Here is a 14,702-nt window from a genome sequence, read left to right as displayed (position 1 = left end):
CAGGCAGATTAGTACCACTTCACAAGTTAAAGACTGAGGCCCTGAGACATTAAGTGACTTGAGCAAGGTCACAAACAGGATGGACAACAAGAACCTCAAATATCTTTTTCGAGGCAAGCGCCCCATTTCGTCTCATGATGCTGCCGAATAGGATCATGCAGCATGCACCAAGCGCTGAGTGAAGCACTTTATTCATGTTAACCAATTTCATCTTCATGATGACACATTGAGGCAGATGTGTTAGCCTTTTCTTTCAGATGGGGAATCTGAAGCACAGAGAGGTTAAGTAACTTGCCCAAGATCACACAGCTAGTAAATAGCAGAGTTAGGATTTGAATCCAGCTGGTCTGGCTGGTCCTTGCTCTTGTACTGCCCAATTTTGGCTGTGGTAAAAATAGCTGGAGAAGAGCAAGTGGAGGTGGGTGCCACGCTGACATTTCTAAGGGAACCACGGACTCTCCTGTCTGTTGCAGGGTACTGCCTATAAATGTGGATGATGCTAACGGTGGTCACATGCTGAGCTCCAGCTGTACTGTCATTGTCACCCTCTCAGTGCTAGAACAACGGTTCGCCCACTTCCTTTGAAATCTGGGCTCTGGTATTACATGGAGAGTCTTGATGAGTGTGATGGGGAGGAAGAAGGAGGGAAGAAAAGCCTAGGTGTTCCTTCTGTCTTCTTAGGCTACCTTCTGGCTACCCTGGGGTTCCCCAATAACCAGAGGTAGGATAGCAGCTCCCTCAATGTTTTGAGGGCAGGCTGAACCTGGCACATTGCTCTGTTTCCTAAGACAGGGCCCATGATGGGAAGAATAACTCATTCCAGAACTGGAGAGTAGAAGGGGCCTCAGAGGCCACCCTGCACAGGCTTCCAGCCCCGGAGGCATCTCCTCTCCTGCATCCTAGACAGGAGTCCCCCAGCATCTGTTGGGATGCAATTTTCCAAGGCAGCTTCCTTGGGGATGTTGTCAATGGAAATGATAGCAATGATTTCTCTCTTAGTCCATTGGCGCTGCTATGCCAGAATACCTGAGACTGGTGATTTATAAAGAACATATTTTTTTTTTTCTTCCTCAAAAGTTCTGGAGGCTGAGAAGTCCAAGATCAAGGTGCCAGTATCTGGCGAGAACTTTCTTCCTGTGTTCCCACATGGCAATAGGCAGAAGGACAAGCCCCTTTATAAGGGCACCTAATCCCTTTCATGAGGGGGAAGCTCTCATGGCCTAATCACCTCTTAAAGGCCCCACCCCTTAATATTATCACAATGGCAACACTTGAATTTTGGAGGGGACACATTCAAACTATAGCAATGGTGATGATGATGATAGTAACCACTTATGAAATGCCTATCTTTTCATGCAACTGTGGAAGAATGCCTATAAGGTAAATTCCCAGAAAGGTAAATTCTAGGTCAATGAGTTTAAGTGTTGAAAGCTATTTTACTTAATCCTTATCACAGTCCTTCAAGGAAGAATTTATTCCTACTTCAGAGATGAGGCCTCCCAAAGTGCTAGGATTACAGGTGTGAGCTACCGCTCCTGGCCTGTTCATGAACTTTTAAATGGAATCATACAGTGTGCACATTTGTGTGGGTCTAGCTTTTCTTTCAGCGTTATATCTGATTTATCCATGTGTGACACAATAGTTTGTTCTTTTTTATTGCTGATTACTATTGCATTTGATACATACACCACTGTCTACTTAGCCATTCCATTGTCAATGAACAGTTGGGTTATTTCTGGGGTTTTGTTTTTGTTTTTGTTTTTGCTATTACAAGTCAAGCTACTACAAATCTGGTACACATATTCTGAAGAACACGTGTACTTGTTTCTCTTAGATTTATAATTGGAAGTGGAATTGCTGGGTCACAAGTGAGCATATGTTTAGTTACCAGTGCTTGGAGCAATTTACATGTACGAGAGTGACAATGGCTCCACATTCTTGCCCATACTTGGTATTGTCAGTCTTCTTATTTTTAGCCATTCTGGTGGGTACATGGCAGTGTCTCATTGTAGTTTTAATTTGCATTTCTCTGATAAACAGGCAGAGAACTTTTCCATATGTCTATTGGCTATGTGGCTATCCTCTTTTGTGGCATGTCTATTTAAGTCTTTTGTCTATTTTTCAACTTTATTGAGGTATAATTTATTTATAATAAAATGCACCTATTTTAAATGTTCTGTTTGGTGAGTGCTACATTCTTGCATCCACTAGGAAATCAATTAATGGACCATTTAAATTGGCCCTCAAGGGTTCCCTGTGTTCCTTCCCAGTCAATCCCCCTTACTTCTGACCCCAGGCAACCACTTTTCTGCTTCCTGCTACAATAGATTAGATTGGTCTCTTCTAGAGTTTCATATAAATGACATGATAAAGTATGTTGTGTTTTGTGTCTGACTTCTGCATAGAATGCACTTGAGAGTCATCTGTATTGTGCATCAGGAGTTCATTCTGTCTTATTGCTGAGTAGTATTCTGTTGTATGGATATACCACAGTTCATTTATCTATGCCCCTGTTGGTGGATGTTTAGGGTGTTTCCAGTTTGGGTCTATTAGGAATAAAGCTGTTATGAACATTTGTGTGCAGGTCTTTGTGGGGACATACTTTCATTTCTCTTGGATAAAGACTTAAAAGTGGAATTTCTGGGTATTAAGTGTACACTTATCTTCTTAAAAACTTGTTGCCCATTGAAAAAGTAGTGTGGTTCCCTTCTTTACTTATTGATTGATGTGAATTTTTGGTATCTTCTGGTTCTGAGTGCTTTGTTGGATATATGCATTCCAAATACCTTCCCTAGTCTGTGGCTTGCCTTTCTCTCAATGGTCTCAATTTTAATGAAGTCCAATTTGTCAGTTTTTTTTAATGGTTTGTTTCTGTTTAAGAAGTAGCTGTGCATCCCAGAATCAACTATTGACTAGTTTTTCATTCCTCTCCTATGCCTCTCCAATGCTCCTCTCCTTTTCTCCAAACCAAGCATTCTCCAGTGTCTATGTCTTCTCTCATGTGGTGTGGCTCTAGAATTTCCACCAGGCTGGAAATCCTGTGGGCATTTGGTTTGGAAATGCCTTTATGTGCAAGCTGTGTGGGCAACACGTCAGGTCCCAGGTCTGTGCTGGGAGGAGTCAGGAGTGGGCTCCAGGGGTTGATCAGGCTCCCTGTGGTATAGACTATTAAGAATTAAGGCTTTGGTTATCACAAGAGACGAGGAGTTGTGCAAATATATGGCTGCTTTTCTCCCCCTAATGGTGCCTCGATGGGGACCTTCATCAGAACCAAGGACATCAAAGGGTCCACTCACCCCAAAACACTCCTGATCCTGGTGCCTCACAGGCCTGTAAGGACCACATGAGAAGGAGAGGTCTCCTGAAGGGCTCCTGGAATATCAGTGGATCGTGTGTATGTTAGTTGAGCTACATCTAATCTGCCGAAAGAACAGACTCTTAGCTCTCAGAGTTGAAGTAGGCTTTTCCGTATGAACAATAGTTTTAAAACCAGGTTACTATTTGTTGAGTTTCTTCTGTGTGCCAGAGGCTTTCCATACATCATCTCTAATCCCCAGAATGCCCTGCAAACCAGGTAAGATCGTTCAGGTGTTACAGAGAGGCTGACACTCGTCCAGGGTCACCTTGCTCAAAGTGGAGGAGCCAATGGCTGCATCCAGGTCTCTGTGGCAGTGGAGTCTAGTACTTTCCACCAGCCCACACTGGCTCTGGGCATGCTGAAGTATGAATGATATCTGTAAAGTACCTGCCAAGGTGCCTAGCACACAACAGAACACTCCATGTTATTTATGTTTTTCCTTCCTCCCCCATTCTCCCTCGCACTTTGCCAATTGTGCCCTCTGTGGAATGGGCTCTGAATTGACAGGTTTGAATAACGAATGTCTAACTTCAAAATATCTGTGGAATGGGCTCTGAATTGACGGGTTTGAATAACGAATGTCTAACTTCAAAATATCCTCCTAATGATCTGGGCGTCTTTGGGGCAGCTCAAATATACTCAGCATCTGGTTGGGGATCTGTTCTGAAAAGACTGGAAGTAGAAATAACTATAGGTTTGCCGTAATAATCAGGTGCAATCATATATGTAAGCCCTTAGCTCAGGGCATATAGTAAGCAACCACTCAATGTTGTTTATTACTACAATTATTAAGTACTTGTATTAATACAATCCAGTGATGTGTTGGACATTGATCATTTGCCCCAAATATTTAAAACACCCTCCCCACATTTTGCTGACTCCACATTGTAAATTCCATCTTCCCAAAGTGGAATTATTATTTTCTCAGCCTTCTTTGGTGCAGACATGTACCTTAGATTTCCAGAACTGGCTGTTCTAGTGCAAGATTTTGACTCAGAAGTGAGCATCATAATGGAATGAGCTGGGGACAAGGAATTATTTTGGAGACATGAGTAGCAGAAGGACAGGGAGGTGATGGTGGGCTGTTTTCTGCTCTTGGCAGAGGTGATGTGGCTCTGGGGTGGCTGGTGGCAGCAACCTTCCCCAGGCTAGTTCTGTGCTGTGATTCCAGGAGTTGCTTCTGGAAATGGGTATAGAGCACATGCCTCCAGCCTTTCCAAAACTTCTGCAAGCCTTCTGATATCTCTATTGCATCCTGCTTGCTTCACTTGGCTGGAGTAGATTCCGCTGTCTCTAAGAATCCAGATGCATTCTTGCCTTCTCTCTCCAGGAAGTGGATAGGGCTATAATTGTACTGATGCCCTGAATAAGAAAGGTGTTGACAGTAAACAGAATAAGCTTCAAGGGTCTGAGGAGAAAGAAATCAGAGCCCCTGCCAAAGAAGGACCCCCTGCAAAGCTCTGCACACCCAGCACTGGGACGGCTTCTTCTGAGACTGAAATGTCAGTGCCCAGGGGGTCATGGGAGGTGAGGGTTGGCCACAGTCACCTTGTGTAGAGGGCAGAGAGGAAGCTGGGAGCTGGGTGCAGGCTCTGAAGAAGGCCATGTCTAGGAGGGTATCAGTGTGTTGTGCTGGAAAGATTACAGAATGAGCATCTGGGGGCTTTGGGCCGGGCTCTGGTGTTGATACCGTGCAGGACCTGCCCTCTTGCCCTCAGCCTCCTCGTGTACAAAGTGAGTGCATGGTTTAAATGTGAAATTTTGGTCTTGCAGCAGGACATATTGTAGGTTTCACCACGGCTCAGAGGCCTACAGGATGCAGCAGGGATTCCAAGGGTCCTTTGTGCTTGGGCCTCCCCAGCAAGGGCTGGCTTCTCCAGGCCCACACAGGATTCCGGTTTTTTTCTGAGCCTGTAATCTGTCTCCTCCTCTCCTCCTCCAGTGTATGAAGTGGTCACAGCCACGGGGGATGTTCGTGGTGCAGGGACGGATGCCAATGTCTTCATCACGCTTTTTGGAGAGAATGGGCTCTCTCCCAAGCTCCAGCTCACCAGCAAGTGAGTACCCACTTGGCCTTCGTGGGATCCTGGGCCATTAGTCCTGTTGATTAGGTTCTGGAACCCAAGGGTGGCCTGCTTCTCTGGGGAGAAGGCACATCTGACCACAGGTTATTAAGTGGTATGAAGCCTCTGCTAATGACAGACCGTGTACCAGCCAGGGATCTCCCGGTGCACCTCCCTCAGCTCCTGTCTTGATTCTTTTGAACAGTAATGCCTCCTATGGATCTCAGAATTCCCAAGAATCCATATTAGCTGTCCCATATTAGCTGTTCTTTGGTTCCATGTGACTTGGGCCCAGTCTCTCTGCACCCAGGGCCTTGGTTTCCTCATATATCATCACACAGATATCGGGAAGACCATACATGTGAGGGAGCTGTGAGCATAAAATACAAGGTCTCACCAGGGACCAGTGTTGTGTTAAACCTGCCTGCCAGCCATTGCACACTCAGCTAGCTGCAGGGATTGCTTGTGTGTGTGCTTGTGCATGTGTATGCCTTGTGTGCTCTGTTTTATTATAACTAGTGAGAGTTGGGACCATTGTCTTCTTCGGATCCTTTCCCCCCACTGCATGCACGCATACACCAACATACATGCAAAACCTGAGAACATGTTAGCAGATGAATGGAATTTCAGAGACATTTAGGGCCTCAGGAGTGGTCTGTTCAGCTGGCTTTCAAACTGTGCTGAATGGAACAGAATTGGTCAGCTGGTCTGGGTCCATGAAACATTTGAAAACTGCTGCTCTATTCTAATCTGCTCATGGGGAAACAGAAGCCTGGAAAGGCATGGGTAGCTGAGAGTCATGGAGCTTTTCAATGGTGAAGCTCGTCCTTAAACCCCACGTTTTTTTTGTTTGTTTTTTGTTTTTGTTTTTGTTTTGTTTTGTTTTGTTTTGAGATGGAGTCTCACTCTGTTGCCCAGGCTGGAGTGCGGTGGTGCAATCTCAACTGACTGCAACCTCCACCTCCCAGGTTCAAGCGATTCTCCTGCCTCAGCCTCCGGAGTAGCTGGGACTACAGGCATGTGCCACCATAACTGGCTAATTTTTCGTATTTTTAGTAGAAATGGGGTTTGACCATGTTGGCAAGGCTGATCTTGAACTCCTGGCTTTAAGTGATCTGCCCATTTCAGCCTCCCAAAGTGCCAGGATTACAGGTGTGAGCCACTGTGCCTGGCCTTCAAACCTCACATTATTGATGTAGACATTTCCCTTGACCACATGGCCCTATGGTCCCAGGAGGTGTGAGGAACATGCTCCTTAAGACATCTTGGGGCTCCAGATTGTGACCCTGGGGTTAATGACCTGGCACTCCCAGGGCTGGCAGAGGAAGCTGTAGAGGCCAGGAGATCCCTGCACCCTGTACCTTGCAAGCTGGCCAGGCCCCATGTGACATGGGCTATAGCGTCCATGCTGCTGCATCGAGGCAGGTGTAACGTCCCATTTTATCCATTTCTGCAGAACAGGGTACCTGCCTTCTTGTACCGCTTACATGGCAGCTTGACTCGCTTGCGGAAGTCTTTCCGTCCGATGATGTGGGCACGGTAAAGAGAATACATGAAACCTCCATCCTCTTTGCCATGTGTTCCCAGAGTACACTGCTGTAGGGAGAAGCCGCAGACACTAGGAAGTTGCCCGGTTGGTTTCTGAAGTTCCCAGCTTTTCCTTTTAAAATAAAATGAATCCTTTTCTCCTTTGATGGTGGTCCTCATGGCCTTCCCTCCTTTCACACATTCAGCATCCTCAGATTCTTCCCCTTTTTCATTTGTCAAAATGTCTTCTCAGGAAGGGCCCCTGAGCCACCCTTTATAACATGGCATGGATTTCCACTGAGCTTCCATTCCCAGGAGTTCGGGTTCCAGCCTTCCCTCTCATGGGGTCTGAAGGGGGTCTAGGGCATGAATGAGCTGGCAGGGCTGGGACCTCCTGGCTTTGCTGAGATCCCATGGGGCAGCCAGCTTCTCCTGGGCAGCCCTGAGGATGGGACTCAACCCTCCCCAATTACCCCAGGGGTTGGCCCCAGAGACTGGTGGTAGTCTCTGCCTATATCTGGACCATGTTGCAGGTCGGGCAGCAAGAGCATAGGTCTGGCCAGGGCCCCAGTCCAGCTGGTCAGGAGTGCTCTAGAGCAGAGTGGGTGGTCTCAGTGATAGGGACACAGTTTGGAGTTGCAGCTGTGGGGCTGGAGAGGCTGGAGAGGGGCTTCAAGGAGGGGTGGAGGGAGCTGGAGGATGGGCTGGGGAAGGTCTGCTCTGCGCTGCCAGCATCTCTCCCAGTTCCGTGTATATAGTCAGAGCTCAGCAAAGGCCAGTGGTATCAGTGTGGCTAGAGCGAGACTTTAAAGGGACAGACACTTAATCTGGGTCTTAAGTGGTGAAAATAACTCAGATGAGAGAGAGGAAGAAAGAGTGTCCTTTAGACTGAGGGGAACAGATTGCCAAAGTCTGGAGGCAGCAATGAGTGCTGCGGGCTGACGGGGGCAGAGGAGGCCTGTGGCTGGGAATGGGGGGCCATGTTGATGGGCAGGGAGGTGGAAAGTCAGAAAGCTCTGGAAGGCCAGGCTGAAGAAGGCCTTGCTGGAAAGCTGACCGGTGGAGTTTCAACTTACTGTATCAACAGAGATCATCTGAGCATAGTGAGCAGGACCAGTGGGGAAGGAGGAGGCCAGAGTCTGGCTGCAACAAGAACTGAGAAAAGGACTTCAAAGAGCATTGAAGACATGGTCCTTGCTATCTAAGACCTTTCCATTCAAGATGGAAACTGCAGGTCTGGGAGCGGCATTGCTTTCTGAGGAATTCCAGGCTGCCCATGCAACCCAGAACATATGGCAGCTGAGGTCCTCTTGCTCCATGAGGTCTAGATGCAGTTATCTCAGGCCATCGGCTGCCCCACCCCATCCTGGGATCTGGTTGAGAATGTCCACTGGTCCCACAGTCTCCTCGCACCTCACCGTCTCCTGCCCTCCCATCCTCTCCACACTGCGTTATCCAAACCCATACTTCCAGGGGCAGCTAGAACCAACTGCCTTTTCCTTGCACACCCATAATATACACACACATGCATATTTGTGTGTAACACACTTCATTGATAGCCCCTGGCACCAGAGAGAGTTCACACTGCAGCAATGCAAACAACTTAAAAAGGAATATTAGAGCCTCAGTCTTAACAACTCGGCCATCCTATTTCATGGAGTTTCTCCTGACCTGTCCTCTGTGATCTCTCGCCATGTCTCATCCCACCTCTCCCTCCTGCTTCTCCCACATTCTCTTTCTTCTTTCTTACCCCTCAATTCTTGTCATTCTTGTGCCTTTCCTTCTGTGCCCCAGGACTTCACTTTCACTCCCAAATGCTGTATTAGGATTTTTTTTTCCTAGTACAAAATAATTCCTTCTCCAAGAAGAACTTCAGTACCAGCGCTGATTGTCTTTGCCTTTGTGGTCTGGTGCCTACATTCCTTGGTACTCAGTAGACTTGGATTCCCCCGTTAGTGAACCTCTACCGCGACCCCACCCCAGTTAAGCAGCCACAGCAGTGGCTGCCAGAAGAAGGCCCCATCTTCTGGGTTTCCTCGCACCCTTCCCCATTAACCAGGGCCACCTCCAGCTCTGAGTCATGTGTTCAGAATATGGCAAAAGGATGGGATCTCATGTATCGTCTGGAACGTGGTTATTTGGTTGAAAATTCACCATCTGAGTGTGTCAGAGAATGCCTGGCATTTTAGCCCGATGGCTCTGCCTGGCTGATGGCTAAAATGCCCCGTGCAGCCTGTAAAGGATCTCTGTGTGGGGGTTCCTGCTGAATGGCAGGGGCTGTGCACTGCCTTAGCCTTTATCTGAGAATCGACAAGTGGCCTTGGTGAGGCTCCAGCCTTCCACAAGGAAACATGAAGATTTCCTTTGACCCGAAACTCTCTCTCCTTTCTATTTCTTTCCTACCCCCAGTTTTCTGAAACCCACAGGCATTTGTAATCCAGAAGTGAGGATTTCAGAAGCTGATCCTGAGTTGGGGGCTTATTTGGGATGATCCCAGCCCTGACCCTGAGTAAAGGGAATCAGTAGAGCCCTGCCTCTGCCACTCTTTCCTCCTCTTCTTGTGATGTGGAAAGCCTTCCCCTTGTCTTCCAAAAAGAGATTGGTGTCCATCTCATAAACACTGCGGAACCCAGAAATATTCCAGTGTAGTCCTGAGACAGCGTGGAGCACTCCCTCTGCTCTTGCTCTGTCCATCCTGGTGGATCTTCTCCCTGGTGTCCCTGCTTCCACATATGCTCCTCCCCACCCCCCGGCAAGTGACTATAAAGCACCGCGCCATGGTGGATTGTTTCACAAATGCTCTGAAACGTATGTATTCACATTCAGCCCGGTCGCTGGAGGGTAATGCAGGTAACTCACATTTTTTTTTTTCTTTTTTAGAGACAGGGTCTCACTGTGTCACCCAGGCTGGAGTGCAGTGGCAAGATCATGGCTCACTCACTGCAACCTCAAATTCCTGGGCTCAAGTGATTCTCCCGCCTCAGCCTCCTAAGTAACTGAGACTACAGGTGCATGCCACCAGGCCCAGCCAATTTTTAAATTTTTCTGTGGAGATATCTCTTGCTGTGTTGGCCAGGCTGGCCTTCAACTCCCAGCCTCAAATGATCCTCCTGCCTCGGCCTCTCGAGGCACTGTGATTATAGGCATAAGCCATCGCATCCGCCACGTTCTTAAATGATACTGTCATGGGTGCAGGGCCTTTCTGGAGCATTCCTTTACTGAATGCAACTGTTGGAGCTTCTTTTCTGGAACTTTCATCAGAAGCACCCCAGAAAGCCAGCTGCTTTCCTTCCAAGTCACACCTTGTCTTTGGCTAAAAATGGGGATATTTCCCCTCCTTTTTCCCTACTTGCTGGCAATGGCTGTTTCTAAAATTTCAGGCACCATCAGAAGAGGAAGCCCAGTAATTCCCAAACGCTTCCAAAGAATTCGATCCAGGCAGCCTGCAGGCTGGGCTGGGGATGGGGGAGTTGCTGAAACATGGGATTGTGCTTTTTTCATAATTACAGAAACAATATGTGTTCCTTTTGGAAAGTTAAAAATGTATATAGACAAGAATAAGGAGCCAACACTTCATAATGGCCTCACCATCTAGACATGATTTTTTAAAAATAAATCTTCTCACTCCATTGTTTTTAAATGAAGATGGTATTCTGTTTGTATTGATTATACTGTTTGTACATTCTGGTCTTAACCTACATTTTCTTTTAAGCCTATATTATAAATCTGTTTCTGTTTCATTAAGTATTTTTTTTACAATAGGATTTTTAATGGTTGCAAAGTATTTCATTATACAACTTCCTAGGGTGACTGTTTCTTAGGGTGTTTATTTGATGGAGAGACTCTTGTCTATTCTAAAGATCACTTGCCTTGTCTTATATATTGGAAGAGAAAATGCCTCTTGTTCCTTTTTTTTGTTTCCCATTTATATAATCCTGATGTGCAGAAACAATGTCCACACATTCTTCAAGTTATTGACAGCTGCTGTGACTCTGAACCAAAGCATGGGGTGTGTTGTTATTCTCCTTTGAAAGTGAAATTCCCACATCAGTCAGACCCTCACAATTGCTAGTTTGATTTAGTTCCCTTTAAATGCTTGGTCTGGTAAGTTATTTTCCTGGGTGGGAGGATTTACTGGTGCTTCATGGAGAAAACTTTGTATTTTCCTTGCTCTTTGTCAAGAGCTAACAGTCAACATTCTCTGTCTTTATTTTGCCAATGGTGGAGCAGAGACTCTGGGCACCTTGCCCTGACTCCTCCCTCCCTTCCTAAGGTACACGCAGCAAGCCTGGGTGTCATCCCTTTCACTCCAGCAAACTCAGAAGGTTCTGTGCCTCTCTCCTCCTCATGCTTTGCACCCAGGCTGCATCCTGTGGGGGTCTCTTTTCCCTAACAAGGCTGCCTCCATGTACATTTTTGTCTGGAGTTAAGGAAACTTCTTCCTAGGGTAGATTGTTCGACACCATGAGTCCGTTCACAGAATCACAGCTCCTGGGTTCTGTAGAACCTTAAAAGCCTTCTATTACCAAGAGAGTCTGAGCCTGATGCCTTGGGGAGAAGGCCCTTCCCCTCCCGCTTTATTTTAAAAGACGTCGATGGTGGATAAATCTTCTGTGATGGCACACATCTTCTGTGATTTTCCTTTCCATGAGCTGTGTGCTGTTCCCGAGAGTCCTGGCTGAGAGCGCTGAGTGAGGCCTGCATCTCTCAGCCCAATGGGCTAAACTGGGGACAGCAAGAGCTGCTGGCAGGCCTGGGCTCGAATGGCAGGAGCCCTGGCCCTGCACAGAGGATGGAACAACTGTTGACATGAGCTTCGGGTTTCTGCTCCCAGAGGATTCTGTGGTGATGCTGCTGCAGCTCTCCTGTGTCTACACTCACTGTACTTAGGATGCTCCTGAATCTGGACTTGCCTGGCTGCCTCATGGCTGATGTCTCAGGTGTACTTTCTTCTGTTCACACCATTTGCAGGATGCCAGATATGCACTTCCCTCACTGCCCTACTTCCCTGGCTGTTGGTTTGGGGTTGAGTGTTTTCTTTCTTGTTGGAATGGCAGGACCATGGACTGCCACCTAAGGTCTGCATCTACTTGGGGCTGCCATTGCAACTTTTCCCAGCAAGAGCAAGGTCAGTGAGGGGGAGCGGCAAGAAGGCCCAAGAGCCCTAAGGCATTTATTCCTTCCTTCCTCCTCCATCCTCCCAACCCAGAGCAGCCAAAGGGCGTGGGGTCATGACTGGGAGAGCCAAGTTCTGGTCCCATCTCTGCTACCAACTAGCGGTTTGTAAAATGGGGCTGGTATTGCCTGTGTGCTTGTTTTAGTGACTCACAGCAAGGATCAAATGAGAACCTGGGTGTGAGGGCATGGAATGATACTAGCAGTCCCTGCCCTCCCCCAGGAACCATGTCAGAAGGGAATCTTGGAATGGGATCTGGTTGCTCATAGCTCTCCCCAGGAGTGGGATGATGGAGGAAGAAGTGGAATGCCAGCCCTTGGCTCTCCTCCCAGGCCTGTGAGCCAACAGCTGATCTGCACTAACTGCACGTGTTCATTGCAGGAGCGAGTCTGCCTTTGAGAAGGGCAACGTTGATGTGTTCCGGGTGAGAACCAACAATGTGGGCCTCATCTACAAAGTCAGGTGAGAAGCTGGCGCCTGACTAGGGTTGAGGGTGGATATGAAAGTGAGGGATTGACTTCAATATTGACAATTTCTGGGTATGAATTACTTCCCAGCTGTTATTTGAGGGGCTACCAAAGGCCCAAATCTTTCCCTCCCATCCTGAATCACAGTGCCCTAAACTTCCCCACTGGAGATTCATTTTTTTTGGGTTAAGACAATTCAAGACAAATTTTTACAAACTTGAGAATATGCTATGAGAGACATTATAGCACAGTGGTCAGGGGCAGAGACTTTGAGTCCAGAGTGCCTGGGTTCAAGTGTCCGTTCTGTTATTTACTAGCTGTGCCACTTTGGACAGGTTATCTCTCCAAACCTCAGTTTCCTCCTCCGTAATAATGGTGCCTCATCTGTGATAACCCTAGGACTCAATGAGTTAGTGCTTGGAACAGTAACTGGCACACAGTAAACACTCAGCAAGTGGTAGAGATACCAAGTCCTGTTGCAGCATGTCTTTGGACAGAGAGCATCCCCAGTCTTGTTCTCTCTGGGGGGTTCTTGTGAAGGTATAAGGAGAGATAACTCTATTAGTCCAGTGGCAGAGGAAGAGCCTTCAATTGCCCCCCTTTTCCCTTCCTTGTCCCTGCCCTCCACCCCTATTCAAGTTCATGCCCATTGTCAGATGTTCATTTGTGGTCTGATTGCACCCAGACTAAGGCTGGACAGGGGTCAAATGCAGCCTCAGTTTAGTCCTGATGTTTTTTCCCTTCCACTAGAAAATACAATATCATGGACTCTCTTTGCTGGGGAAATAAGGGGCACATGAATATCCTGGGTATTGATTAAGTGTAGGGAAGGAGGTTGTGAGCAGGAAAAGGGCTCTTGCAGGGGAGTTGGGAAGGGGTGTCATTGTGTGAGTAAAGGCAACCTCTAGCTGAGGTCCTACTATGTGCCAGACTTTGTGCCAGACAGAGGCATACATCCTTCTAAGGGAAGGGCCTGGTATATCATGGGTTTCATCTATTGGGGTTGTGTGCTGTATTGAGCTGTGGTTGTCCTGTTAACACCTGCAAGGATAAAGCCTCACAGGGGTAAGATGTTTGATGCAAAGTGAGATCCAGGGGTCAGGAAACTGGACCTTGGAGAGGAGATAGAGGGGGCTATGGGAAGTGTGAGAAGATTTTAGGGGACAGATTTTAGGGGCCCAGTGCAGTAGCCCCTGACCATATGTGGCTATTACATTTGAAATGTGGCTAATCCAAATTGAGGCGTGCTACCTATATAAAATACACAGCAGATTTTTGAAGCCTTAGTACAAGAAAAAGAATGAAGAAATAGCTCATTAATACATTTTTACATAATTATATGTTGAGATGGTAAATGGAATTAAATGAAACATATTATTAAAATTGTACCAGTTTCTTTGGATCTTTTTACATGTGGCTATTGGGAAATTTTTAAATTGCATCTGTGGCTCGCATGTGTGACTCTTGTTATGTCTATGGGACCTACAAGTCCTCTGGATTTTAGGACTAAGGGGAGTATCTGCTTGTTGTCCAGGTCCGGGAGTCATGATGAAGAGAGGGACACACTTAATCATCTCACAGCAATGGGAGGGGCAGTTGAGCCCCAGGGTATAAGCTGTGTCCTGTAAATCAGGTGGTCTAGTTGGCTTCTGCTTCCTGGGGATTCCCTTGTCATCTTTTCCCTTTACTGTCCTGTTTGACCTTGACTCAGCTGGATATCAAGAAATGTTGTGTGTATCCATGCTTGAGCCAGAGTAGGAGAGGCTCACTGCTTCCAAAGGCCAGGGTAAGGAAACAGCACTGAATAGCCAGGACCTCAAAGGGGAAGATCAAGATGATCCCACGGCAAGCCTTAGGGATCTTGGATTTTCTGTGAAAGGTGATAGTTAATATTTCCTTGCATGCAATGTAACAATGTAACATTCAGTAATGTGTACATCCAGCTTGCAAGATATCCCCATTTTATAGATGAGCAAACCGAGGTTCAAGAGATAAAGTAACAACAACAACAGAATAATTGGACCTCTCTTTGGAGTAAACATCTGGGTATTCCAATATGGAAGGGTGCTGTTTCAGTTCTGCCAGTGATGGTGTGGGCCTTGGCTTCTGCC

General features: G+C 47.0%; 1 protein-coding gene across 1 annotated transcript in view; it reads left to right on the top strand.

Moving 5' to 3' along the window:
- LOXHD1 (lipoxygenase homology PLAT domains 1) overlaps positions 1-14,702 on the top strand; it is a 181,203-nt gene that overhangs the window by 1,745 nt on the left and 164,756 nt on the right. Inside the window, exons 2-3 of the mRNA XM_054460472.1 lie at positions 5,301-5,415; positions 12,506-12,586. Coding sequence (XP_054316447.1) covers positions 5,301-5,415; positions 12,506-12,586 — 196 coding nt within the window. The remainder of the gene's footprint in view (positions 1-5,300; positions 5,416-12,505; positions 12,587-14,702) is intronic.

The sequence above is a fragment of the Pongo pygmaeus genome, chromosome 17 (assembly GCF_028885625.2).
Source record: "Pongo pygmaeus isolate AG05252 chromosome 17, NHGRI_mPonPyg2-v2.0_pri, whole genome shotgun sequence".
Classification (NCBI taxonomy): domain Eukaryota; kingdom Metazoa; phylum Chordata; class Mammalia; order Primates; family Hominidae; genus Pongo; species Pongo pygmaeus.
The sequence above is the reverse complement of the archived record's forward strand: the minus strand, read 5'-3'. Positions and strand labels throughout refer to the sequence as shown.